We start from the raw sequence: 26,852 nt of genomic DNA, 5'->3' as shown, positions 1-26,852 counted from the left end.
TATCAAACATAACTGAAATAACTATACATGCAGACACAAAAGGAAAAAGAAATTAAACCTAAAAAATAGGGAGATGATATTTTCACCCCCCCTCTGCAGTACGCATTCGGCCCCCCTTATAACATGAACAGTGGGCAACTTTTAACGCTTTTTGACGTCAAATCACGTTACAAGGGGGGCAAATGCGTACTGCAGGGGGGTGAAAATATCATTGCCCAAAAAATATCATCATAGCAATAGCAAATTTTATGGACTTGGGATGCTTCCTCATATAGAGTAAATGTGGTCTTCTGTCTATTTATTTAATCTTCAGTTTATTAAGGAAAGTAGAAGGAAAATATAGGTTAAGGGTATACTGTTCATGTCACCATGTACAACCCTCACTCTGTACACACACACACATATATGCATATCATATCGGTGAGTATGGTAGACAACTCTCTCTCTCTCTCTCTCTCTCTCTCTCTCTCTCTCTCTCTCTCTCTCTCTCAAAGTCAACATGGTATCAGAGCCCTCGGGTTATTTTGCCATTAAAAAAACCCTAGGGTTGTGCCCCCTCGTTTGGGTTTTGTCTTGAAGCCGCTCTGCCCCATCCGCATCGTTGTTGTTCGTGTCTCCGGTATTCTCCGAGCACAGTCTCCTTGTTCCGATTGCTGTTCACCCTGGTTTGTGATGGTGTAAGCACTGGACTAGATCTGTGTTGACTCCGTATGACTCCGGATCAGTTGTTTGCTCTTCGTTTAGCATTGGAAGTCCGCACATATGACTGGTTGGTGTGTTTGATCCCTTCGAATGGTGTATTTGTTGAAGTTAGTCTGATTCGGAGACTTGGTATCCTTTGTCAAAGTTGTGCTCTTCTTCGAGTGGTGAGTGTTTGTGGTTGGGATTCGTGTTTTGCCATTTTTTGAGGATTGTTCATTTATGGCTGCCTCCGCTAGTTCTCCCACTATGGAGATTCTCAACATTCAGATGATGTCTATTAAATTGTATGGCTCCAATTATCCGCCATGGAGAATGACGGTTGAAACCTTCCTTCTTGCCAAATTAAAGGTTGAGTACATTGAAAAAGATCCTCCTGACAACGAAGATAAGTCCTGTAGCAAGTGGAGACAAGAAGAAGCCGGAATAGCATGGAACCCAGAGTAACAGGCCCTACGATGTACCTTAGATCCTCTAAGGACATCTAGAAACGAGCTGTGACTATATTCGGGCGTCAATAACTTGACTCGGATTTGTGATGTATAATCCGAGCTGTTGAATTTCATGCATTGTAAACGATCTGTCTCTGAGTTCTATTCTCAGTTTGTGACCCTTTGTGAGTGGCTGGATATGCATCTGCCACTTACCATGGATCCGTCTATTTTGGCTAAACGTTAGCAAGATTTACGGGTTGTCCAATGAGGTCTTAGATCTTATCCCGTGTACAATGATCTATGAGGACTGAGGGGTCTGGTGAATCCCCTGTTGATCGTTCTGCCTGTGCTACTTATTTGGGAGCAGATCGCTGTGGTCGTGGTAGAGGTCGTTGTGGCCGTGGAGGTGGTCTCAATTTAGGGGGAGGTTGTGGTATTGGCGGTCATGAGACTCGTTTGTGCACGCATTGTCTTATGGAGGATCATTCGGTTGACTAGTGTTACGAATTACCATTAGAGTTGCGACCAACACACTACGCTAACCATGCGTCAATGAGTGTACCTGAGGACCCAACACCGCCTTCATATGTTCAAGTTGAGGAGCATGACTCTATGATGGTTTCCTACGCTGAATATGATGAGTACCTGCGCCAGAGTCACTAAGGCAATCAACCTACTGCCACTTTGGCCCAACAAGGTAGTCCTTCAGCTTGCTTTCTTTCAGCAACTCCTTCTAGGTCATGGCCCATTGATCAAGAACCTCTTATCATATGAATGGTAAATCAAACATTCTTTCTTCTTTTCAATCATATTCATCACCGGGTCATAGCGTTACTTTAGCTGATAGGACTGCATCCTCTATTCAAGGGTTGGTGTAGCCTCTCCTCACTCCGCTTTCACTTTATCTTCTGTTCTTTGTGTACAGAAGTTTCCTTTTAATTTGCTCTTTGTTACTCAGTTAACCAAATATCTAAATTATCATGTTTTTCAGGATCTGAAGACTAGGAGGAAGATCAGTTTGGGTCGTGAGATAGATTGCCTTTATTAGCTTGACCAAGACAGTGATGGTACAACATTACAGAGCTCTATTGACTCATTTGAGTGGCATTGTCTTTTGGGCCACCCCTCGACTGAGAAGCTTCGGAAATCTGATTTTGTTTCTAGTCTAGTTCATTCTTTCGAATATGAGTTTTGTGAGTTGGGAAAACATCATAGCATGTCCTTTCCTTCTAGAGTCGTTAATCGTGTTTCTCATCAATTTGAGTTAGTCCACTATGATGTATGGGGTCCTTGTCAAACTCCGTCTTTATTTGGGTTTAAGTATTTCACTATCTTTGTTGATGATTACTCCAGAATGGCATGGTCATTTCTAATAAAAGATTGTTCCGAAGTTTTTACTGCATTTCATACCTTTTATTTAGAATTTTGTAATCATTTTAAGTGCTCTATTGAATATTTGAATGCTACGATAATGTCAGGAATATTTCTCTAAGTACTGGATTCCAACAATTCTTAATTCTTATACGCATGGCATCCTTCATCAGTATTCATATCCCTACACCTCCCAGCAAAATGGTACAACTGATAGAAAAATCAGATATCTTCTTGATATGGCTTGGACCCTTATGTTCCAAATGAAAGTTCCCAAACCATATTGGGGAGACATTGTCCTCACGGCGTGTTTCTTAGGGAATCATCTCCCCTCTTCTACCTTATCCAATAGGACTCTGTTCTCTGTGTTATACCCAACGGGTAACCCATTTTCCTTGATCCCACTAGTCTTTGGTTGTATGTTTTTTGTTTATAAGTTAGCCCCTGGCCTTGACAAGTTGGTTCCTTGTGCGGAAAAGTGTCTTCATGATTATTTTCACTCGCAGAAAGGATATAAGTGATACAGCCCTCTCTTAAGGGGGGAATTCATTTCGGCTGATATTACTTTCTCCGAGTCTATTTCTTACTTTTCTGATTCCGTGACTGATTTTGTGCGCGACTTGGGACTGCCTTTTCCTCTATTACTGGTTCCCTTAGATGCTCCTCCTTCTCTGCTGCAGGCTTACACTCGTGGCCCTCGTCGGATTGTGGAGCCCTACTACCGAAGCATCTTCTCCACCCAACCAATCGACTCTCCAGTACGACAGATCCTCTTTAGGTAATCAACTAACTGATGCTCTCCTAGTTATGTTCTTTCAGATTCTCCTGGTGCTTCACGTACACATTTGCATTCCATAACACACCCTCTTTCTCATTTTGTTTCTTATGATCATATCTCACCATATTATTGTTCATTTCTATCTGGGTTATCTTCTAACATTGTTCTTGAGTTTGTTATTGATGATTTAGCTCATCTTAGTTGGCGTCCTACCACGGATGCTAAGATGGATACTCTCCACTCATGACACATGGCATCTGGTCTCTCTTACGGTGCTCAGCCTGTTAGTTGTCATTGGGTATTCATGATTAAGTATCTACTAGATGGGACAGTCAAGCACCTAAAGGCGCGACTTGTTGCGAAGGGATATACTAAGACTTTTGGTGTGGATTGTAATGAGACAATCTCTCCTGTGGCCAAGATACCTTCAGTTCACATTATGATCTCTTTAGCTGTCAACCGGGGTTGGCCCTTATATCAGCTGGATGTCAAAAACGCATTTCCGCATGGTGATCATAGTGAGGCAGTATATATGCAGCAACCTTTTGATTATGCTGCTCAAAGGGAGATGTCACCGTCAATGTGTCGTCTTCGTAAAGCTATTTATGGGCTGAAACAATCTCCTCGACATGGTTTTAAATTTTCCAGAAATGACCGAAATATTCCCATTTTGATCCCCACCAAAACGAAATCTACATGCTTTCCTTTTACGAAATTTCCAGAATTCGACCGAAATTATCAGAGCGACAAAAAATCGAAAGATGTTATTGTTTGCATTTCATTTCATTTCATTGATGTATACTCGTAATTGGTAGGGGTGTAAATGGATATTCGAAAATTCAATAACCGTCTGCATCCGAATCCGTTTCAAGCGGATATTATCCAAATCCGTTTATGAGATATCCGGCTCTTAGTGGATGCGAATCTGGTAAATGGTATATCCGATCCGTTTAACATCCGAATCCGAGAAGTGCATCCTTTTTATTTATTATTAATAATAGCATTAGTATTTATTTTAAGTAATGACACACTATCTTTTGTTTCTAAAAGAAAAATGAATTTTCTTTTTAGAAAAAAAACAAAAAGTGTTTTGGGTGGGAAATGAAGAAATCTCTCATTTTAAGGTCATTCTTGGAGTTTGACATGGCTACTTTATAAAGCAACAAATGTGGGCTGTAGGATGAAAGAGACATTGCATGATGGTGATTGAAAGAAGATAGCATAGCTTCTAGAGAATTCTAAAGCAAAAAGGCCATATAGGTCATCGTGGAGTAACTCCCGATATAGCAGTAAAGGCAAGACGTGTAGGCGGATCGACTCATCAAGTTCCCATTGAAATAGGATCTACGGTATAGACGCTTATGACCTCCCCCTCTGTGCCAAGGTTATATAAAAATCCAAAATGCAATTAAAAGAAGAGACTTCTAAAGTTTGCAAGGAGAAGAAGAGAGAGGAGAGAGGAGAGAGGAGAGAGGAGGAGGCCGAGACATCATCTATGGCATTCCTTGGTGCCCCCACCCCCCACTAAAATCCACCGCCGCCCCTCTCCACTTTCTCACGGCCACCTCCATCACCGCAAGTCACCTCCATCTCTAACCCAATCCCCATCTCCATCCCCATTTCTCTTCATCTTCCACCATCAGCACTCCCACTTCCCCTGTTCAAAATAGCCCAAACCCATTCCATCATATACACCCAAAACAAAAAAAAACCCAAAGACCACCAGCACCATTGTCCATCCCCACCGCCTCTCTCTCTTTCTCTCCCTGCCTTTGTTTTAAAAGGAAGAAGAGGATCTCATATATTTTAGGATTTGAGAGTTAATTTTGAGAAGAGAAGGTAGAGGTCTGGTTTTAGGGTTTGAAAAATTCATTCGAGGAGTAAGAAGGAGAAGAAAGATAAAGTGCTGCAGTAAAATATTCGAATTTACCGGATAATATCCGAATTCGAACAATATCAGCCGGAATCGAATTTGGTAATAGATATTAAATATCAGTTGAATTTGAATCTGAATTCAGATAGTGTATATTGTAATCGAATTCGGATACAGCCATATCCGATTCGAATTTGGATATAGCCATATCCGTTTCGAATTCGATCCGTTTACACCCCTAATACTTGGTAGGCAACATCATTGAACTGCACAATAAAGTAACTGTATCTTATGCATAGGATGTCAAATAGGCATGGGACTAATATTACCTCATAACTCGATGAGGTATTGACATAGATTTGGGGTCCTTAGAGAGGAGACGGGTCATCGTACTCACTTATAGTTCATGACACTGTACTTTTTTATTAACTCTACTGTTTCAGGCATGTGTGACAACACATGTCACTTGGTGTTCAATGTGATTAAGCATTTATGAATAGCTTTCTTGCTTATGTGATGGTTTATAAGCATGTATTTGTGCTTATTCTAGCATTTCCCCAAGATTCATCTCAAAATTTCATCATTTGCATATGTTTCCATACATTTCCTGATTTTACAAGATTCCCACCAAAACCGAAATGTTTATGTTTCCATGCCGACCGAAATCAAAATTTAAAACCTTTCTCCTCGAGCATGGTTTGGGAGATTCAGTGAGACAATTATGCGCTTCGGTATGAAGCAATGTGCAGTTGATCACTCCGTCTTTAGTTACAATACCGGATATATTTTCTTGATAGTGTATGTGGATGATATTGTTATTACCAGAATAATAGGATAGGCATGCATAAGATGAAGACTTTCCTACATAAAGAATTTTGCACCAAAGACTTAGGTCGTCTCAGGTACTTTCTTGGGATTGAGATGGCTTATTCTAGTAGTGGACTTTCACTATCCTAGAGAATATATGTGTTAGATATATTAGAGACAACCAGATAGGTGCCTTGGGAGTGAAGCCTACTACTATGCCCATGGACCCAAATGTAAATCTCTATCCAGATCAGGGAGACCATTTGGTGTCGTGACGAAGTAAGAAGCAAGGCATGGTAGCCAAATCCAGTGCAAAAGCTGAGTATCGAGTCATGTCACACACATGTGGGGAGTTGACTTGGTTATGATCTCATTTATTTGAGATGGATATTCTATCGTCATCACCAGTATCGTTATATTGTAACAATAAAGCAGCAGTCCATATTGCCTCAAATCCAGTATTTCATGAGCGGACTAAACACATTGAAGTGGACTGCCACTTCATTCGTGAGAAAATCGAGAAGACTGAAATATGTATTGTGTTCACTCGATCAAGAGATTAGTTAGCTGATATGGGTTTTTTTTTCTTTTTGTAGGCAAGCTGGGGTTTGGCAGACCCCTACCAGTTCATTTATAAAACAAGGAAAAAAAAATTTACGGGCGATTAGACATTTCTCCGTTTCTATCAAGAGATACAGTGTTAAGCAGTTGAGGAAGGGATGACAATGAGGGGAATTTCATCTCCTTTACATGGGCAATTTTGTTTAGAGAGGAAGTCCGCAGCAGTGTCCGCCTCTCTCCAAATATGGGAAAACTGCCGACTTGAATTGTTGCAAATCTGACTTTATCTTTGCTAGCATTTGAGTTTTTTCCATGGCCATTTGATGATCTATTTTACACTCATTGATGGGATATAATTAAAGGGGATGTGATTGAAGCTGCGAAGGAATTATTCGAAGGATATAAGCTGTCTATATTTTATACAAATACTTGAATAGCTCCTAAATTCAAAGAATGAGAGTTCAAGGATATTTTCTGATTATACTTCAAAGTGTTAACTAAGATTATTGTGAATCTCCTTGCAACTCTTATTCCAAGGTTGATATTTGTTGAGTAGAGGAATTTTGTGAAAGTAAGACATATAATTGATAATATATCCATTAATCAGGAGCTCGTTCAGGGTATTGATAGCAAAATCAGAGGATGAAATTTTGTTCTTAAGCTTGATATGGCAAAAGTATATTCAGGCTCAGCTGGAAGTTTATGCAAGTTGTTCATGTTGAGAGGAGAGGAGAATGGCGAGAATTAGTGAGTTGGAGATGAGCTCCCCCTCACTTAAGTATTTATATATAAGAGAACAAGAGTACAAAGACCATATTGCCCTTAGGCACATATACACTTCTAACACTCCCCCTCAAGCTGGAATGTAGATATTATGCATTCCTAGCTTGTTACAAATATCATTTAACTTTACTCAAAGACTTCGTAAAAACATCAGCTAGCCGATCCACCGATCGAGTGAAGGAAATGCCCTTTTGTATTCTCTGGCGTATGAAACGGCAGAGTCTACCTCTATGTGCTTAGTTCTCTTATGAAATAGGAATGGTAGCAATGTGAATAGGAATAGCAACCTATTGTCACAATAATGCTGAACTGGGATGATGAAGAGAAGCCAATCTCAGATGGGAGAGAGCGCAACCAGATAAGCTCTCCACTCGTATGTGACATGGCTCGATATTCTACTTTTGTGCTTGATTTGGAAACTATGTCATGTTTCTTACTTCGCCATGACACTAACCCCAACAAAGGTACAATATCCAGTGGTGGATCTCCTATCTGCTGGTGACCTACCCAATCTACATCACAAAATTCTTCAGACTTCTCATCCCCATGCTTTTTGAACAGCAGGCCTTTCCCTGCGCGCTTTTCAGTTAGCGAAGAATTTGAATCACAGCTGCCTAGTGGGAAGTACGTAGCGAACTCATAAACTGGCTAACTACCTCCACTGCATATGAGCTATCTGGGCGAGTAATTGTGAGATAAATGAGCTTCCCAGCTAGTCTTCGAGACCTGCCAGGGTCATCAAACAAGTCTCCCTCATCTGAAAGCAGCTTTGTATTTGGGTCCATGGGAACAACAGCTGGTTTCATACCCATAGAACCTGTCTCATCCAACAGATCTAGCGCATATTTCCTCGGTGAGAAGGAGAGACTACTACCAAAATAAGCTACCTCAATCCCTAGAAAATAATTTTGACGCTCAAGGTCTTTTGTAGAAAATTCTTTCTGTATGAAGGCTTTCGACCTCTATATGCCAGTTTTGTCACTCCCTGTAATAATAATGTCATCCACATAGTGTATGAGAAGGACATGCCAGGCATCAGAACAACGACTAAAAACATAATGATCAACTGCACATTTCTTCATGCCAAATCGCATAATAGCATCACTGAATCTCTCAAACCATGCTCTAGGAGATTGTTTAAGTTCATATAAAGATTTGCGAAGTCTGCATACTGAGAAGCATCTCCTCCTCAGCAATATGCCCAGGAGGTTGCTCCATATAGACCTCCTCAGTTAAGTCGCCATAGAGGAAGGTATTCTTGAAATCCAGCTGATATAAAGGCCATCCTTGGTTGACAGCGAGGGAGATGAACACTCTCAAAAATGAAATTTTGGCAACGGGGGAGAAAGTCTTTGTGTAGTCAACCCCGAATGTCTGTGTATATCCCTTTGCAACTAAGCGCACCTATTCCATCTTGCAAGTATTTGACGGCGAAGACCCAACAACAGCCAACTGGACGACTAAGGGACCAAATCCCAAGTATGACTGGCCTAAAGAGTGGCCTACTAAATATCCATAGCAGCACGCCAACTGGGGTGAACAAGAGCATCTGGCACAAACCTGGGCAAAGAAATAGAAGACAACGACGAGAAAAAGCAGCAAAACGAAGGGGTGAGATGATCATAAGAAACAAAAGAGGAAATAGGATGTGCAGTCGTACAAGAACGAGTATGTGATGCAATCAGAGAATCTACAGAAGCATCAGGAAAAAGTATGAGAGGTACCTGAGATGTAGGGGCCGGTATCTCCAGCTGAGAAGACGCTGCCTCAGGCATATAGTGGGAGACATCGGGCCTCGGACAAAGCTGATAGACCTTCGAAGCAGGTGGAAGAGCCGAAAGCGCCTGCAATGGAGAAGATGATGACTCTACACGATCAGGTAAAACAGGAGGTGGGACAGGAACCTGAGAGTCGGGCTGAAGAGGAGGGTCCACGTCACCTACAAGGGAGAGGAGATGGACTCCAAAAGGCTCAGGGAGAACTGGAAGGGGAAGAGGAACTCGAGAGTCTGTGACAGGCCCCTCCGTGGGAGAGGGAAAAAAAGATATAGACTCAAATAAGGTGATATCGACGGGAACAAAGAAGCAACACAACCGAGGGTTATAGCATCAATAACCCTTCTGAGTACGAGAGTCCCCCATAAAGATACATCTCTCCGCCCGAGGATCCAATTTATTGAGGCTAGGAGAGAGGTTGTGGGCAAAGCACAGACAACCAAAAATCTGTGTTGTAAGAGGAAAGGGATCACGCTGAGGATGTAAGACCGAAAAGGGAGATTTACCATCAATGACAGAGGAGGGAAGCCAATTACCCAAGAAACAAGAAGTAAGCATGGCATCACTCCGATAAGGTTTAGGGACCCACATTTGAAAGAGAAGTGTGCGGGTCATAGCAAGCAAATTCCTAAGTTTCCTCTCGGCTACACCATTTTGCTGAGGTGTAGGCACAAGAGGACTAATGGACAATGCCATGAGCGGAGAGGAAATCCTAAGAGCCATTAGAGGTAGAGAAGTATTCCCGAGCATTTCGGTGCGCAAACATTTAAGACGGCAATTGTATTGGGTAGCAACCTCGGCATGGAAAGAAAAATAGAGGATTCGTTGATTGGCCTACGTGTCCCCAGGGTCTATTCTTTTCTTACTGTATACCTTGTTTTGACTGTATCATCCCGCCCCCTATCACGTTAGGGTGTCCTACATTACTGAAGCTAAAAACTACTAGGACGGTTTCAAAGAATGAAATTAATTTCATTGAAAAAGATTGAACCTTCGATGATTCAATCTTCATCAGCTTCATCTTTCCACTTCTTGTCTTCTTCCCAACTTCGGTGTTCTTGTCTTGACTTACGAAGGAATCGAATCTTGTTTCTCGCATATTGATGAATTTTGGACTCGGTGATATGTCGATCCCAAGGTTAATCAGTGTCCGAGATTCTGTCCCTGGAAATTAATCTATATCTTCCTTGAAAATATCTTCCACTCTATTCTAAAGAGCATGTTTCGTTCCTTAGAAACTTCAATCCTTTTCTTCCTCTTAATTTAGGAACCTTATTTTCACCAAAGGCTCTTTACGTTGATTTCCTTGGTAAAGCTTTTTTTCTCTTGTATCATGATGATTCTTTTTTCTTCTATTGTTTATCCCTTTCTTGGCCATCATTATTGTAATCCCCGGCCCCACTCCTTTCTTTTATGGTTTTTTCGAATAAATTATATTTTCTTTATTTGATAATAGGTATGTATCTTCGATCTAATTGGTTGAAAATCAACCAATGATGTACATCTTTGGGTCAGGGGCATTTCAGGAATTTGCAAAAACTAGTGGCGATGGTGTGAATGATTGGAAGTTCATGGGGGTAGTTTAAAGGGAAAGGATTTGGCAGAGAGAAGACATGATTTAAAAGGGGATGTGTGTTTTGTATTAAAAGGTGGGGGATAAATGGGTACTTATATGTTGTAATAAAAAGGGATGAATGGGATTACGGTTTTGCAAAAATCATATTGTCTTAACTCGACAACTCTTCCTTCATCCCTATTTAAGGAACCCAACCCCCCCGTACTTGCCCACCTTTGTTTTGTTGTGAACAGAGAGAGAGAGAGAGAGAGAGAGAGAGAGAGAGAGGGGAGGGAAAACCAAGGAGAAAGAGAAGGAACGGAGGAAGACTGCTCGGATCGATCGATCGATTGGAAAGCTTAATTTCACGAAGAGGTGGGTGAATCCTAACCCACTAGTTTATCACATTAATATAATATATTACTCTATAGGGACCTCTTCTCAATATTTTCGAAAATTATAAGATATTTGATTTTTCCTTCGTATATGGAACCGTAAATTCCTATCCTTAAGAGTCTCTTTGAAAAGCTTATATTAGGAGAAACTATATTTTTCTTCCCTAATTTCTCTTTGCCATATCATCTAAGACTAATACCTATAAAATGAACGGTTTATAATCATCCTAAGATGAGATCTATTTTACCATAATAGATGTGTCATTTATTACATTAGAATGCCAACCATTACAAGACATGTTTTGATTATGTGGGTCCCTATCATTTTACGCCATGCATGCATGACATGGGTCTGTAAGGCCAATAAAACTATTTTACCCTAATATTAATGCTAGTAGCAATGTGTGGTCCACCCTCTCTGTCCAAACATATGCATAGGGTGAGCCGACCTTCACACCATGTGATTTAATATTGTGGGGTTTGACCATCATTGACACAATGGTTTGATGGTGTTATGCCCACCATTTTACATCCACACATACCATGGGTATTGAATGATGTTGTATGGGTGAGTGTATATATAAATACAGTAAATATTTACATATAAGAAATGATACCAATACTAACATGTATTGATATTAATTTATACGATAGTTGTAAACTTAGTTTCGGTGGCCATTTCGTTTTGGCCACCGAAACGAAATTTCGGACAATTTCGTTCGAAACTTTTCGGTAAATTTCGTCAAATTTCTCTAAATTTCAGTCAATTCCAGTCAATTTCGGTCGAATTTCGGCCGAAATCCAGAACGAAACGAAATTTTCGTCATTTCGTTCCGGTTTTCGGCCGAAACCGAAACGTTTAGTCCATTTCGGACAAAACGAAACGAAATTTACAACTGTGATTTATACTGATGAATCTTGTCTTTTAGAATTTAAAATGCATAAGAAATGATATCAGTGCTAACATGTTTTGAGATTAATTTACACTACTGAATATTGTCTTTTAGAATTTAAAGATCTTTCAAAAAGTTATTACAGTTCTCTAATGACAATTAAAAAGAAAAGACAAGATGGACCGTACACCGATTAAAACATGGTTGTATTGAGAGATTATTTGCATACATATATACACACACATGCACCTATATTTTATATATAGAGGAAACTGTTGGTGCGCTTAAGCTCACCAAGCTTATGGTGCGCTTAAGCGCCCAATCACATGGGTCCCACCTTTTCTGTGGTGATCCAAACCATTCATTTGCAAGGTCCTTACATAGATGGGGGGTGTACCAAAAATCAGCTCCATAGAGTCATCCTAACCCATCCATTTTTGGAGAATCATCCTAACCCATCCACAAATCAACCCAATTTTGTCCTCCACAAATGGAGGGGTTAGGATGATCCTATGGAGCTGATTTTTGGTACACCCCCTATCTACGATAGGACCTTGCAAATGAATGGTTTGGATCACCACAGAAAATGTGGGACCCATGTGATTGGGCGCTTAAGCGCACCATAAGCTTGGTGAGCTTAAGCGCACCAACAGTTTCCTCTTATATATATATATATATATATATATATATAAGTATTGATTATATAGGAAATTATATTTCCACTCCTACTTGTGAAGATTTAATGAGGTGGAAATATATAGGAAGTTATATTTCCACCTCATAGCACATGTACCCACTGTAAGGGTAAAAATAATAATAATTTCCAGGAACGTTAAATATGTGTAGTTTTCTTGAAATAGAAATATACCTTGTTATATGTAAAGGGTTGAAAGATACCCTAACATAACACTTTGGTCTGGTTGAAAGATACCTTGACACGCTTGTAAAGGGTTCAAAGAACCATGAGACGTAAAAGATCTTGCAAAATTAATTATAATCTTCGAACAAAATTTACCCTGGTTTTAGTATGGAATCGTCAGTATGATTGTGTTTCGCTAACATGGTAACCACCACCTATCAGGGAGTCTATACGCTGGATGTGATCACGTAGATCATGGTCGAGATGGTGCCTGTAACGTATATTATGGCTTCCAAGCATGGTTTTCAATATATATATATATATATATATATATATATATATATATATATATATATATGTATTAATTATATAGGAAATTATATTTCCACCCCTACTTGTGAAGATTTAATGAGGTGGAAATATATAGGAAGTCATATTTCCACCTCATAGCACATGTACCCACTGTAAGGGTAAAAATAATAAAAAATTTCAGGTATGTTAAACATGTGTAGTTTTCTTGGAATAGAAATATACCTTGTTATATGTAAAGGGTTGAAAGATACCCTGGCATAACACTTTGGTCGGGTTGAAAGATACCTTGACACGCTTGTAAATGGTTCAAAGAACCATGTGACCTAAAAGATCTTCCAAAATTAATTATAATCTTCGAACAGAAATTTACCCTGGTTTTAGTATGGAATCGTTAGTATGATTGTGTTTCGCTGAAATGGTAACCACCACCTATCAGGAAGTCTATACGTTGGGGATGTGATCACATAGATCATGGTCAAGATGGTGCCTGTACCGTAGCTCGGGCCCCGGTGATGGATTTCGCTGGGTTATTCGTGTCCTTTATCAAAGACGATGGATTTTGTAGGCCACCACTAATGGATTTCAGGGTGAGTTTATATATACTTGCGCGCACTTAGGACTACGGTCCTGTGAACGTTGGTCAATGTGGTATGGCCTCATTCGTTTGGGTACTTATCAATAAAATGTGACATTGATCTCAGAGAAGTATAGTAAATCCTTGGATAATGACTTTAAACTAAGTCACGAACTTGAAAATCTCAAGTGGCATCTAATATCGTAAGTTGCTTTCCAAATGATTTTCCTTAAAAATATTGTTGATCAGAAACATGAAAAGCATGTCATTTATAGTAATTGCATAAGCCAAGATTCAAACATTGCATCGTTATTATATAAGTATGTGTGCATGATTTTCTTTATTAGCTAGTTGGTTTTGGTTTATCTACTGGGTTATTGTGCTCATTACGTTGATTACCATTTTAAGATCGCGATGATCACTTGTAGATCTGTTGAGCTATGGAGATTAGTATTGCTAGTCGGGAGACACCTTCAATCACTTACCTTTTTAAGTTTAATATTTCTTTGTTAAGGGAGGAATATTGATGTATTGAAAGACTTCTATTAGTATTTGTAATTTGAGATGTTATTTATCTTATTTAAGTTAGCTTCCGCATTAGTCTGATTATAGTGATTCTACTATAAGTAAATTGGGAAATTTTGGAAGTTGAGCCTTGCATGTTCGTGGGGGTAACTCTACGGATATTGCGGCGACTGTTACGGGCACCGGCCTAGGAATACGGGTCAGGCGTGACAATTATGCTTTCTTCAAAAGACCTTTTTTATATGATCTTCTCCAACTATATCTAATAACAACCACAGTTGTTTTTTTTTTTTTTTTGAACAAGTAACAAGTATATTATATATAAAAACTTTTATCTGATCTTCCCCAACTATTTCCAATAACAACCACATTTGTTTTTTTCGAAGTATATATTATGTATAAAAAACAAAAGAGAAATGTCGAAACCAATACAATAAGGAAGGAATGCAACCGTGCGCAACTCAACTACAAAGAAGGCATGCCATGACAAACCTTTAAGTCAGTACAAGTGCCTCCCCCCCCCAACACACACACACACACACACACACACACACACACACACACACACACACACCACAACACACTTACACAGACGAAAAAAACTATAGGTCAATTAAAACATTCCCTTCCCGATGGATGTGAGCAAATGAACATTCAGGCAAACTGGAGATGATAAAAACAATGTCTCATAAACTTCCATGGCAGAGGGGACAGATTATTAAACCCTCAAATAACGTTTAGAGTGTCACCTTTGATCCAACACTTTCCATTTATTATAATAGTCCTATATTGGACACTTTTCAAGTTGATTGAAAGCTACTTTCCAAGAAACCATCAGGGTTTTTCTTTCATTTTCTCCAATGTTTACTATTACAGGGTCATGGACTCATGGTAAGATTTAAACCAGCTACTAAAATCCGTAAATATTTATATCATGTGTGAAAGGGCTTTCAGTGAAGCAAAAGTATAGCCCCACCCCCAAGCTTTTAGTCCCATAATTCAGTTACAAATGTTTTGGCCACAAGGAACTTCGGGTGGGACTAAATTTTAGCTCTACGACCAAACTTTAACCAAGTATATACCATAAATTTGGAGAATCCTCGGTGGGGAAAAGTTTTAACCCCAGCCTCATCTCTTTGGCAAGTCACACGTTTAAATAACTTAGTATTGAATGCAGGGCTAAAAAGGAGCCCATGCCATGTCATCATTTAAATAAATTCTTGTTTGAGAATGGACCTAAAAAGAACCCACATGTCATAGCATCCATTGCCATATAAGCTGTTAAAAATGAGGCTAAAAAAATGGTCCCAATAATCAAATCCTATTTTAACTCCTCTTTCTATAGTAAACAGTAGACCTGACAAGAAGTGACCCGGACCCGTGTGTCAACCCGGCCCACCCGTAATTTCTGGGTCCAGGTCCCAATAAAGTGACCCATTTCAATTTGACCCGTGGGTCCACCCGGCCCGTCAAAACTGGTCCGGGCCGAATGGACCCGCGGGTGCCCGTTAAAAAAGCAGAATACTTTTTGGGGAGGAGGAATAGAGGATATGTGACGACTATGAGGGTATTTTCATCAAATTATTAAAATCTCACTTCCCCAAGTTGAGTTGTCGTTGTCATGGCAGTAATGATCCCTGAGTACCCAAACTACCCTTCTTTTAGTTGATAAGTGATTAAATTCTTTCTTGGTGGGTCAAGGACAATTTGGTCACTGCAAATTTTCCTCTACTTTTTGTAGAAAAAATGTCGGCGACCTTTTTGAGGGAAGTGATATATTCGCAACATGTCTGACGTCACATGTCTGACGCATGTCTTAGCATACGGCACGTGGCAGAGAAGTTTTTGAAAAACAAAACAAACATTCGTTACAATAAAGCAGGTGAGCAGCGGGTCGACCCGGCCCGTGCGGGTGGGGTCCAGGTCCACCATTAGTGACCCGTAAATTTTGCGGGTCATTTTTTACCCGGCCCGTTTGAACTGGACCCGTACGGGTCAGGTCAAACCCGGCCCGGCCAACTCGTTTGCCAGGTCTAGTAAACAGCCCTCTCCTAATTTCACTTGTGGGCCCACTTTAAAAAGAGATTAACAAAAAAAAACTGTCCACAGTAACTAAAAAATAATGCAAGAGTCAGGAGAGCTGAAGATAATGACAAGGAGATAGATAAATTTAAAAAAGTAATACAAGAATTGAGAGTCTTACTTGTCACGATTTCTTATCAAAACGCCTGCAAGCCAACCAGAACACAATGTTTCCTTAAGATATGTTGGAGAAACTGTGCTGAAAGAAATAGAAAAAATCAAATATTTGATCAAATGAGAATACATCTGCAACTAATGCAAATATCAAACATGCCACCATGGAGCTTTTTACTGGGACAGTCTTAAAAATTCAGTCTCCTAACAGATATCAGCATCATAACCATGAAATTTAAACTAGAAACTAAGTCTCAAAAGAAGGGATTTAGATAATGTATGATACAGGAAAGTTTTTTCTAATGTAAAATACATTGAGATTTAGTCTGTGATGCTGATTTTATTTATTTTTTACTTTTTTTACTCATGGAGCCAAAATGTGACTGCTTGTCCTAAAAATCCCAAGCCAAAATCAGTTTTGCCAAAATGTAAGTCCTAGGTAAGCAGCCACAATATGGCGAAAACATGAATAAGCCAAAGATTATTTGGGTAAAGAAAGATAAAGCTGCTTCCTGCATATCCAACTCAGCTTCAAGTCAATGATTTATTTGAGGCACAAGCAGGTAATGTTGACACTGGTTCAGCCCCTTCCAAAAGCAAGGTTTTAAATTTCGGTTTCGGTTTCGATCATTACGGAAATTGAAACATTTCGGTTTCAGTTGGAAGTTTCAGTGGAAATCCTGTAAAATCAAGGAGACGTATGGAAACATATCCAAATGATAGAATTTAAAGATGAAACTTTAGAAATGCTAGAATAAGCACAAATACACACTTAAAAACCATCACATGAGCAAGACTACCATCCGTAATGGTTTAAAAATATCGAACACCTAGTAACATGCAATGTCGCGTATGTCTGGTAATTTAGTACATAGAAAAGTTCACATGTAATTCATATAAATATTTGTGCATAATATAGCACCACATTTTGCAAGTGATTCGTCTACATATTAATTATATAATACATAGTAGTATACTACTATTACACTTACGGTTTTGGTTTATGCATTTCGGTCATTTCGGTTTCAGTTTTGATGGGGATGGAAATGAAACATTTCGGTCATTTCGTGTTGGTTTCGGTGGAAATTTAAAACCATGTCCAAAGGTCCAAATTCATCTTTCCCCTTTTTGGTCGGTTAGTTCTGAGTTCGGACTAAACCCTTGAAAACCAGTATTATGGGCAGAGTGTAGCTCCTTCATAGCTGTCTTTGTTGGCACAGGGTTCATGAGTTAATCTATTATATTTTATATTTCCAACTATTCTTTGTAGATGCATGGGTAACAGAATGTGTCCAAGAGTATTTTCTCTAGGCAAAAGTGTAAACTCTGGGGTCCTGTCAGTTGTCTCTTGTGTTTATTATATAGGCTTTACATAAGTTTTATGTACCCATGCCAATGTCCCATCCCTCACCAATCTTATGAAATGGTACGAAGTGGCCTCTAAATTAAGGGGCATATGCTTCATTTTAACTCAGCCCATCACCATGAGGAGTGATGATGTCAATCAGTATTATAATATCTCTGACATTCCAACATCGAACTAAAAAATTGTGAGATTTGAAATAAAAAGCTCCTTCGCTCCCTCCCTATAGGATAAAGTGCAAACTCTAGAGTCTTATATGTTGTCTCTTGTGTTTATTATACAGGCTTTATATTAGTTTTATGTGCCTGTGCCAATGTCCTATCCCTCACCAATCTTATGAAACATGCCATCTACCTTAACTCTATAATGTTATAATTTAATTACAGCTTACGTTTCTAACCCTATATATTTACACGGCTCTACTTTTTCATATTTTGTTTTTATTTTCTAAATTGTTATATTTTCATCTCATTTTTATCCATATTTAAAAGAAATATTTTTCCCTGGTATTTTCCCAATTAACTTTAAGAAACCCGGAACTTTAAAATCTTCCAAGAAACTCATTGCAAAGAAATTCCTGAGAAACAAGATTTGTGACTATGCTCGCAACTTAAAATCTGGCTTTACCACTTGCCTGTATGGCTTACTCGCTGGCGGATCAAAAACTGGTGCTTGAATTTTTCGAATCTTGCATACGGCTGTGTGACGTTCTTTTATGACCATTTAGCACTCTGAAAAGCACTGAAATACCTGTTTTTAAGGTTTTTTAGAACCCCCAAAACTGAAAGAAATTTCTTTGCCCTATTTGTAGCCCATTAGATTTAGAGTAAAGGGATTAATGGAGTATTATGCTAAGAGTTAGAAAGGCTAGAAATGAATAAATACAAAACATAGAGTATTATGGGTTTTTTTTTTTTTTTAATGGTGAACATGGAGTATTATGTTAAGAGTTATTAAAACTATTCTTGTTCCTGTTAAGTTTCAAAAGTTACAAGTGAATGAGATCTTGAAACCATATTATCCACAAAATTTCTGAAGCCACTTACACCACAGCATTGCTGTACACAATTCCACCTTTCAACAAGCTCAACCTTTCAGGATTATGGCCAATTGTTCGATCATCAATTGCCTGTAACGAGCAATCTTTAGATGTTAAAATACTGAGGAATCTAACACAACAGAATATTTTAGTTGTAAGGAACATTATTCACCTATAGTATTTGATGAATAGTAAATGATCCCTAAGAAGAATAAAAGAGCAGATCTACATATTATCTGCATATCAAATCCATACCTTCAGGATATTTTTTTTATCATTTGAAGCATAAAAGTACTTTCTCAGCAAGTTATTCTTACAGATATAACTCCATTTAATACATTTTCTTTAGAAGGAGGTCTATAGAAATACTTGGGAGTAGAAGAGTATCTCTTAGGGTATCTTAGGGTTTATTTTCTTTTTTCTCTATCTGTTCCTCTTTCTCCTTTTCCATCTCGATCAAGCTCTTCCCGTTTTACGAAACTCATTAAGATCAGGGAAACAAGGATTTTCCATACTCACTCTTAGGTATTTATCAAATTGAGATGCCTTGAACTGAGGGATTAGCACTGTATGTAGAATATTAATGTTATTGGGTTATCTGAATTACCGTATGTAGAATATTAATATTATTGGGTTATCTGAAGTAGTGTTTGCTTACAAAGAATCTAATTTGTTTATATAGATAAGCTCCAAGTGCATGATAGGAATTACATAACGAGGATTCTTTCATAGCCCGGAGGTCAAACCTTACCATCAATGTGACTCCACAGTACATCAGACTAATAAATTTCATATTATGTAAATTTGAACTTGCTCTATTCATTCAGTTGTTCAAATAAACAAATTATCCATGTTTATTCAAAATGTAACACTCTAAGAGCTACTAGTAATGACAATAGGCATAAAAAAGCCAACAGCCAAAACCTAAAATCAGGGACTGATCTAACATGGATGAAAACATGTTTTTTTTATATAATAGTTTCCCATTCAAGGTCGTATTAAACCCATACTTTCCACCAACCTTTTTTGTCATTGTTGGTTTTTTTAACATTTATTTTGTCCTTTTTCTTGGGCCAGAGATGTTAAACTCTTATTTTTGGCTCTCCATTTTTTTCCGTAGCACACGTTTTGCTAGTGTGTAACAGCTTGTTCTTATCAGACCATCTTTTAGAAATATCCCCCACTTCAACCGAGGACAATCTCAGAAGAGTACAATCTCAAGGCACCGCTCTGACTCTTAACAACTAACAATGACGGTTATCTATGAAGAAATGGAGGATATGTCACAGCGGCAAACTATAACAAGCCTAGTTCAAAGAAATCCTATTATACATGTTTAGCAAAGAGACTATTTTGAACATTAAAATTTTTTTGTGTATTGAAGATCAACCATAACCTATCATGAAACACAGACTCTTTCATAATGGTCATACCCTTAAAGTGAAGACTGGCACTTAGTTACAAGATGATGAAGCAAGAACAAGAACAAAAAGGTAGAAAACAGGCTAATTTAGGACCAGAGGCATCTAGAAATCTAATATTACAAAGTAGGAGTCCAGCCCCAAGTACAATATTCATGAAACTGTAGACTAGGATGCTACCTAGAGAATGTATGTCATTGATGCTAACAATGAAAATAACACATATGTTTGCTAGTTTTAGCATCAATTAGAGAAATCCTTGAAGGCAAATCGCATTGATGGTATTTTAACAGAAAAGATGTGGTACTCCAGTGAAGTATACAATCAGTACTCCGAGGAGCTCCCATGGTGGAAATGATGGGACCCCACTCGTGAAATGTGTAGATTCACACATAACAGAGGTGGGTCCCATTGTTTCCACCAAATGGCACCAGTGGAGTAGCTAAGTTGGCACTCCCAATGATTGGCAAGCAAAGCTGTTATTTCACACAACAGTATTCATCTAAGGAGTTATTAGTCAATAACTCATTCAGTTTATCCATATAACGATCAAACCTTGTCAATACTCAGCTCAACTCAACAAAGCCTTTGTCCAAAACTAGTTTGAGGAACAGGATGGACTCCATAGTTAGGAGATGCCAAATTTTGATCAAGCCGAGGTTTTAATGAGACGGTACGGGGATCAGACACACAAGACTCCATAGTTAGGAGTAGAAAGCAATGACTCCATAGTTAGGAGGGGATTACGATCTCACCTTGTCAATGGTGCCATATAAAGATCCGTCAAGACCACACTTGTTTAGTTGCTCTGTGCTGAAAACAAGAGCAAAGACAAATTTATTAGGGGAAATAATAAATCAAAGTCTGCCTGCTTTAAGCCAGCTCGAAAGAGACTTCAGGAAAATACACAGCTACATATGCCATGCAATTAAACCAGTCCTCTTTGCTTACATTAGTATGTGCCACACTGCCACCCACAATATCCAGGCATGACAAGGATTTGCAAACACAGTAAAAGGGAAATGATAAATTCGCCCCTTTTCATCACTTGGGACACCCAGCTGCATTGTATGGGGCAATCAGGTCACTTCATTCCTTTAGATGTGAAGTACCTTACTAGTTACTACCTTTTCAGTCATAGATACACTGTAGCTGGGTGTCCCTAGTAATGAAAAGGGGCGCAATTATCAGTTCCCAAGTAAAATAAAGAATAGGTTTTGTTAAAGTTATTCTCTATTGAGTTTATTCGATCAGATTTTGTACATTGGCATGGCCAAGTACTAAGCATTCAGAAAATACAAATGATAGTTCAGATTCAGGAAAATAGAAATGCACTTTATAAAGTTCAACAAAATGGAGAACTTGATAACCCACTAAAACAAACCTTGGTTCATAAATAACAGATGTCAGGCATTCGCTTCAATTTCATCGTCTTCTTCCTCTATGTTTTTTTTTTTTTTTTTGGGTTTTAGGCAATAAGCTAGGATTGGACTTGCTACGTCAAAGTCGTGAAATTGAGCAATGTCCAATTCATTTGACGCAAACCCATTGGCTTCAATAAATATTATCCCATAACTACTAAAACGATCTTATGTTGCTTCTAGGAAAAAAATTATATAACAAACCCAATTCTATGCTTTCAACTGTAACCACAAAACACAAGTACTATACTACTGAAATAGATCTGTCTACGATATCAACTATAAAGGGCCTAGAGTGATTTTCCAACAGAGCATCCAAACATATCTTGCTGTGGATGTCAGATACTTCTGCAAATATAATATAATAATTTAACAATGATTTACAAGAAGCTTGGAAAGAGACGTCAAACAAAACAATTTCATGTGGAAATGTTTTGGTCACCCAGCCGTAGTGTTTTAAAACAAGGATGCAGGTCAAAACACTGCCAAAGCAAATCCTAGTCGACTCAGCACGGCGCAGTCGAGTACTCGGCTGAAGCGGCTGAGTACTCAGTTAACGCGGTCATAATTTGGGAGAGTCAAAGGAGTTTTGATTGACTTTGTAGGGCAAAATACAGACTGGGAGAAAAAAAAAAGGCCAAACAAAAAGGGATTCAACAAGGGGGAATTGACAATGACGCAGATGCATTTTGAAACTAGGAGCTCAGGGGCCATTAATGAGTTTACCACAGATTATCATTGACTTGAAGCATAAATCCTAATTCTAGATCGGGGATTCAGGATTTTTCTAAACATCGAAACAAAATAACAAACTAAAAGATTTTCTCTCTGAAGGTTCTTATTCGAACATATTTTGATTTTCAAAAAAGGCTGCATTCCGGTGTTCGATTCAGAACAAAGATGGTGTGAATATGACAGATAAATCCATGGTTATTAAGATCTATGGTCTAATCACCACTCCATGCTAGATCTGTATTAAGAATGTTAGGGGCCCGATTGTCCATATCCACACAGTTTCCCTCTTTGCGGACCATTTTACCATTGGAAGAATGAAATTTCAGCTGTTTGTTGCTTTCCATGTGTGTATCCATATAACTAAAGTTCAAACAAGCTATGGCCAACAAAAAGCTCTATAGATAACCCAATTCATCCCAGGGGGGTTCAACTTGGTCCAGGTTTTCGAACTAGTTTCCACCAAGTTGGTTGAGTGGGAGGAATTGTGAAAACTATATATGAAGGTGGTCATCAAAGAAGGAAACATATCGAATAGTTACCTGCACTCACCATAATGCTCCATGTTGTGGATTGTCAAAACTAACCTCGGTTTCTACAAAGCCCAAAATGTAGATGTTGAGATACAACAAAAAACAAGTTTTCCATGAACTTTTGCGACCGAAATACCGTACTTGCAATGTTAACCTCAAGGAACATAAAAAATCACAAGAAAGGAAGCGCTTACCTTAATCGAGAGATACTGATACATATCCCAGTAAAGTAGGGGTAAAGCACTAGTCTGCCATTCATGGATGTGGATGATATCTGGCTGAGTGCCACTCACCTGATACATTGTTACAGCCTGTTGGAGGTCACACACTTACACCCAAGGTTTGAAATTTCTGTTTCGGTTTTGGCCTCAGCCAAAACTGAAATTTCAGTGGAAATTCGGTAATTTCAGTGTAAATCTTAAAATTTAGGCCAAAATTTTTAAAATTTCAGTTTCGGTCCCAGCCGAAAAAATTTCGGTATTTCGGCCAAATTTTAAAACCATGCTTACACCTAATAACTCAATACCACTGAAAATGATATAACATGAGCATAAACTCACTGACCTGCATCCATTCAAGGCAAGCACGAGTGAAAAACAAATAAGCCTCTAGTTCATTATAGGAACCTCCATATACAAACTGTCCTTTAAAAAAGTGGTTGTCTGGCTCGATAAATGTTACAGGAATGCCCGAAACTACGCCTTTATATGCATTAGTACGAACCCAGTTTCCATCATGATATGAATTATATGTACTGGCTAACTGGAAATCATTAACTTGCTGCTTTTGAATGCACTCATAAAGAGGGAGCATTATATCTACTTTATGGCCGCGTGATATACAAGCACGGGCAAGGCCAGTTACAACATCTCCCAGGCCACCAACTTTTGCTATCGGTGCCATTTCAGCAGTGATATGAATGATGTGCATAAGATCAGGATCCTTTTCCACATCAATTGGAGCATTTGCACTCACATTACACGAAGGAAAGTCCTTTTTCCAGAACTGGATTTCATCATCAGGAGAGGGCCAATTGATATCTTCAAGAACAGAAGTACTGCTTTGGTTCCTAGAATTTACCTGCAAGAAAAGACCGAGGTGAAAGTTTCGATCTAAACAAAAGTTCTTACCACTCCAAATCTCACCCTTCTACTACCAACAGAAAAATGAGTTGGAACTTCACATCCATCATTAGTTCACATAATAATAATAGTGTAACGACCCGGATTTTCAGAAAGCCCTAAACCCGGACCGTTAACAAGAGACTGAAATCATATAACATAAAACACTATAAATTATATATATGAGGAATTAGCTGACAAAAATGCCATTTTGCCACGCCCCGACCCCACTGTGTAAATATTGTCCAGTTCTGGGTTTTCCCACCCTCCCCGATTTTGTTCTCCACGGGACCCACCCCTTGGAGATGCTGAAAACGGATCTACACAAAGAGAAGGGGAGTTCACATATTTAGCCTGGGAACTTTCTCTCCCTTTCCGATGTGGGATCTTACAACTAGTATGACAAGGAAGGACGTCTAAAAGCAACTGGCTGCTGCCTAAAAAAACCACATAAGACAAACACAAGTATGATAAATTGTATAATATGATACTTCATAAATTTGCATTCTACAACTTTCTATTCTGAACCGGAAAGTCTATCACGTTAAAAAAAAAGGAATAAAAAAAAGCAATCAGAAAACATATAAAGAGAAATACCTTTTCAGAGAGACCCAAACCAGCCTCCATACAGAAAGGATCAGCAGTTTTAACTGCTTGCAATTTGCATCCATACGAGAGCCTGATTTCAAATGTTTTCTGTTTAAGGATCTCTGGGCAGCATTTCTTAATACTTGTAATGTTCTTAAAATCTGTTTCTTGCAAGCCTAATGAGCTTCCATGGAGCTTCATGAAGGGACTTGTATGAACTGACGCAAGAAATGCATCCATTAGCATTGTAATACCCCTTGTTCTGACCCTAGCCCAAAATCTGCAAGAACTTATACAATTACAAACCCGGACAGTAGCCTACAACAAAGGTTGTCCATCTCCATTAATAAAAAAAAGTATGTCCTTTCGCTTCACTCCTATTGTTTATCATTACATAAGTACAAAAACCATGCCAGGACCTGCTGAATTTTTAGAAGCATAAAAGTGTCTAAATGACAAGAAAATTCTAAGGGGTGCATACAGGTGCTAGCAATAGGAATTTTCATATTATGCCATGAATTTTCTATTGTGATGAACTTTAATTTAGTTGCATAAAGCGGATTAGAACCATAACCTAGTGGTATGAATCCACATTCAACAGCAATGCTCTAAAAATTGAATCCTCACTCCTACGGTTCCAATATCATGCATGAGTTGAACGTTTCGTATTCACGACCGATAGTTCGATATTAAGTGTAAGAGCTGCCAGTACTCATACTGTTCCCATGTCCTATCCATGCCACATCCAGTTATCATAGGCCTAGTTTTAGGGTTATAGTGCAAAAACAAACCATTATGTACATGTGAATTCCCCTGAAGATACAAATAATGTTGAGAAAATCTGCCGGGCAAAGCAATCCGATCGTGCCCAAATTAAATGGAAAAGTAAAACAAAACACAAGCCACAAGATGAGCACCAAGATTTTGCGTGGTTCCTATGTCCACGGGCAAGAAACACGATCTTCCACTATGAGAAAAACAAAATACAAGGATTACAATGGATTAATCACAAACCCGCAACCCTTTCCTTGCTTCTCAACCAAGACCGTACACACAAGAGAACCCAGAGAAAATTCCCAAAAGAAAACCCAAGAAGATCCCGAAGAGGAACCCAAGAAGAAACCCTCTCTCTCTCTCTCTCTCTCTCTCTCTCTCTCTCTCTCTCTCTCTCTCTCTCTCTCTCTCTCTCTCTCTCCTTGGAGTAGCCCACACACCCAAGTCTCTTGTGCAACCAACAAAGAGGAAACTGATACTTTTATATTAGGTTTTCTCCAAAAAACCCAAAACGTCACTTTCCTCTTTTGCCTCCCACCGAGTGGTGGGAAATTAGGCAACTTTCCCAACAATCTCTACCTTGGCTTATTTCCCAGCCACCTGAAGATTTTCCGTTGATGTCGCCACCGGTCAGCTATTGCCGCAAACCACCATTGGTCGTCTGAAGTACCAGCTACACACCCCTAGAATCATCCTGGTTCTGACTCCTCCCGATTCGATCAACACGGCCAATACACATGTGTAGTTGCCAACCCGTTGACTCACCCAGTCAACCTTGAAGAGGGATCTCGATCCATCATTGCCAACTCAGGTACTGTCATCCTCTCACCATCGTCTGCAACCTAGAAACATGTCTATGCACCAACTGCAAAAGTGACCCTACGTGTGCGCACACAATTACCATGTTTCCAACTAGCCATCGAGATCTTAGGAACACTAGTCACCGTGTCCCCGACCAGACGATATAATCCGCTACACTCCTCGCCTTTCATCAGAACCATACGGCAGAGTATGAATTTCATAGCTCCACCTGCAACTAAATGCCTGCAACCCCTGAAGTCCAACAGGCCAAGAGATACTAGATTCTTTTGCATCTTTGGAACATACGCCACACCACACAAAGTAAGAACCACTCCATCGAACATCTTGATCTTCACCGTCCCAACTCCAGTGACGTCACAAGTTGACTCGTCACCCAAGGACACTACACCCGCCCTTGTCTCCTGGAACATATCAAAATATTCCCTCCTAGAGTATACATGAACAGAGTACCATGAATCTAAAATCAACTCATCATGAGAAGTGTGATTACCTGTGGAAACTGTGCGAACGTCTCCAAACTCTTCGCTCTGTTCTTTCGTTACCGCCACCACAGTATTCATAGCACCATTGCCAGCCTGGTCAACTCGCTTCGAACAATCCCGCTTAAAGTGGACATATTCCTTGCAAAGGTAATATTGCACGCCCTTT

General features: G+C 39.1%; 1 protein-coding gene across 5 annotated transcripts in view; it reads right to left on the bottom strand.

Moving 5' to 3' along the window:
* Window positions 1-26,852, bottom strand: part of LOC143860546 (uncharacterized) — a 97,950-nt gene that overhangs the window by 49,262 nt on the left and 21,836 nt on the right. For 4 of the 5 annotated variants that reach the window (XM_077371232.1, XM_077371235.1, XM_077371236.1 and 1 more), the window contains 7 exons: window positions 24,618-24,888; window positions 23,464-23,979; window positions 23,094-23,210; window positions 22,909-22,961; window positions 20,969-21,026; window positions 18,800-18,882; window positions 16,398-16,475 (listed from right to left, as the gene is read on the bottom strand). In XM_077371232.1, coding sequence (XP_077227347.1) covers window positions 16,398-16,475; window positions 18,800-18,882; window positions 20,969-21,026; window positions 22,909-22,961; window positions 23,094-23,210; window positions 23,464-23,979; window positions 24,618-24,888 — 1,176 coding nt within the window. The remainder of the gene's footprint in view (window positions 1-16,397; window positions 16,476-18,799; window positions 18,883-20,968; window positions 21,027-22,908; window positions 22,962-23,093; window positions 23,211-23,463; window positions 23,980-24,617; window positions 24,889-26,852) is intronic. The other variant, XM_077371233.1, reaches the window with a different exon arrangement.

The sequence above is a fragment of the Tasmannia lanceolata genome, unplaced genomic scaffold, assembly GCF_043159265.1.
Source record: "Tasmannia lanceolata isolate RefF3 unplaced genomic scaffold, GAP_Taslan_0.1 ptg000037l, whole genome shotgun sequence".
Taxonomy (NCBI): domain Eukaryota; kingdom Viridiplantae; phylum Streptophyta; class Magnoliopsida; order Canellales; family Winteraceae; genus Tasmannia; species Tasmannia lanceolata.
The sequence above is the reverse complement of the archived record's forward strand: the minus strand, read 5'-3'. Positions and strand labels throughout refer to the sequence as shown.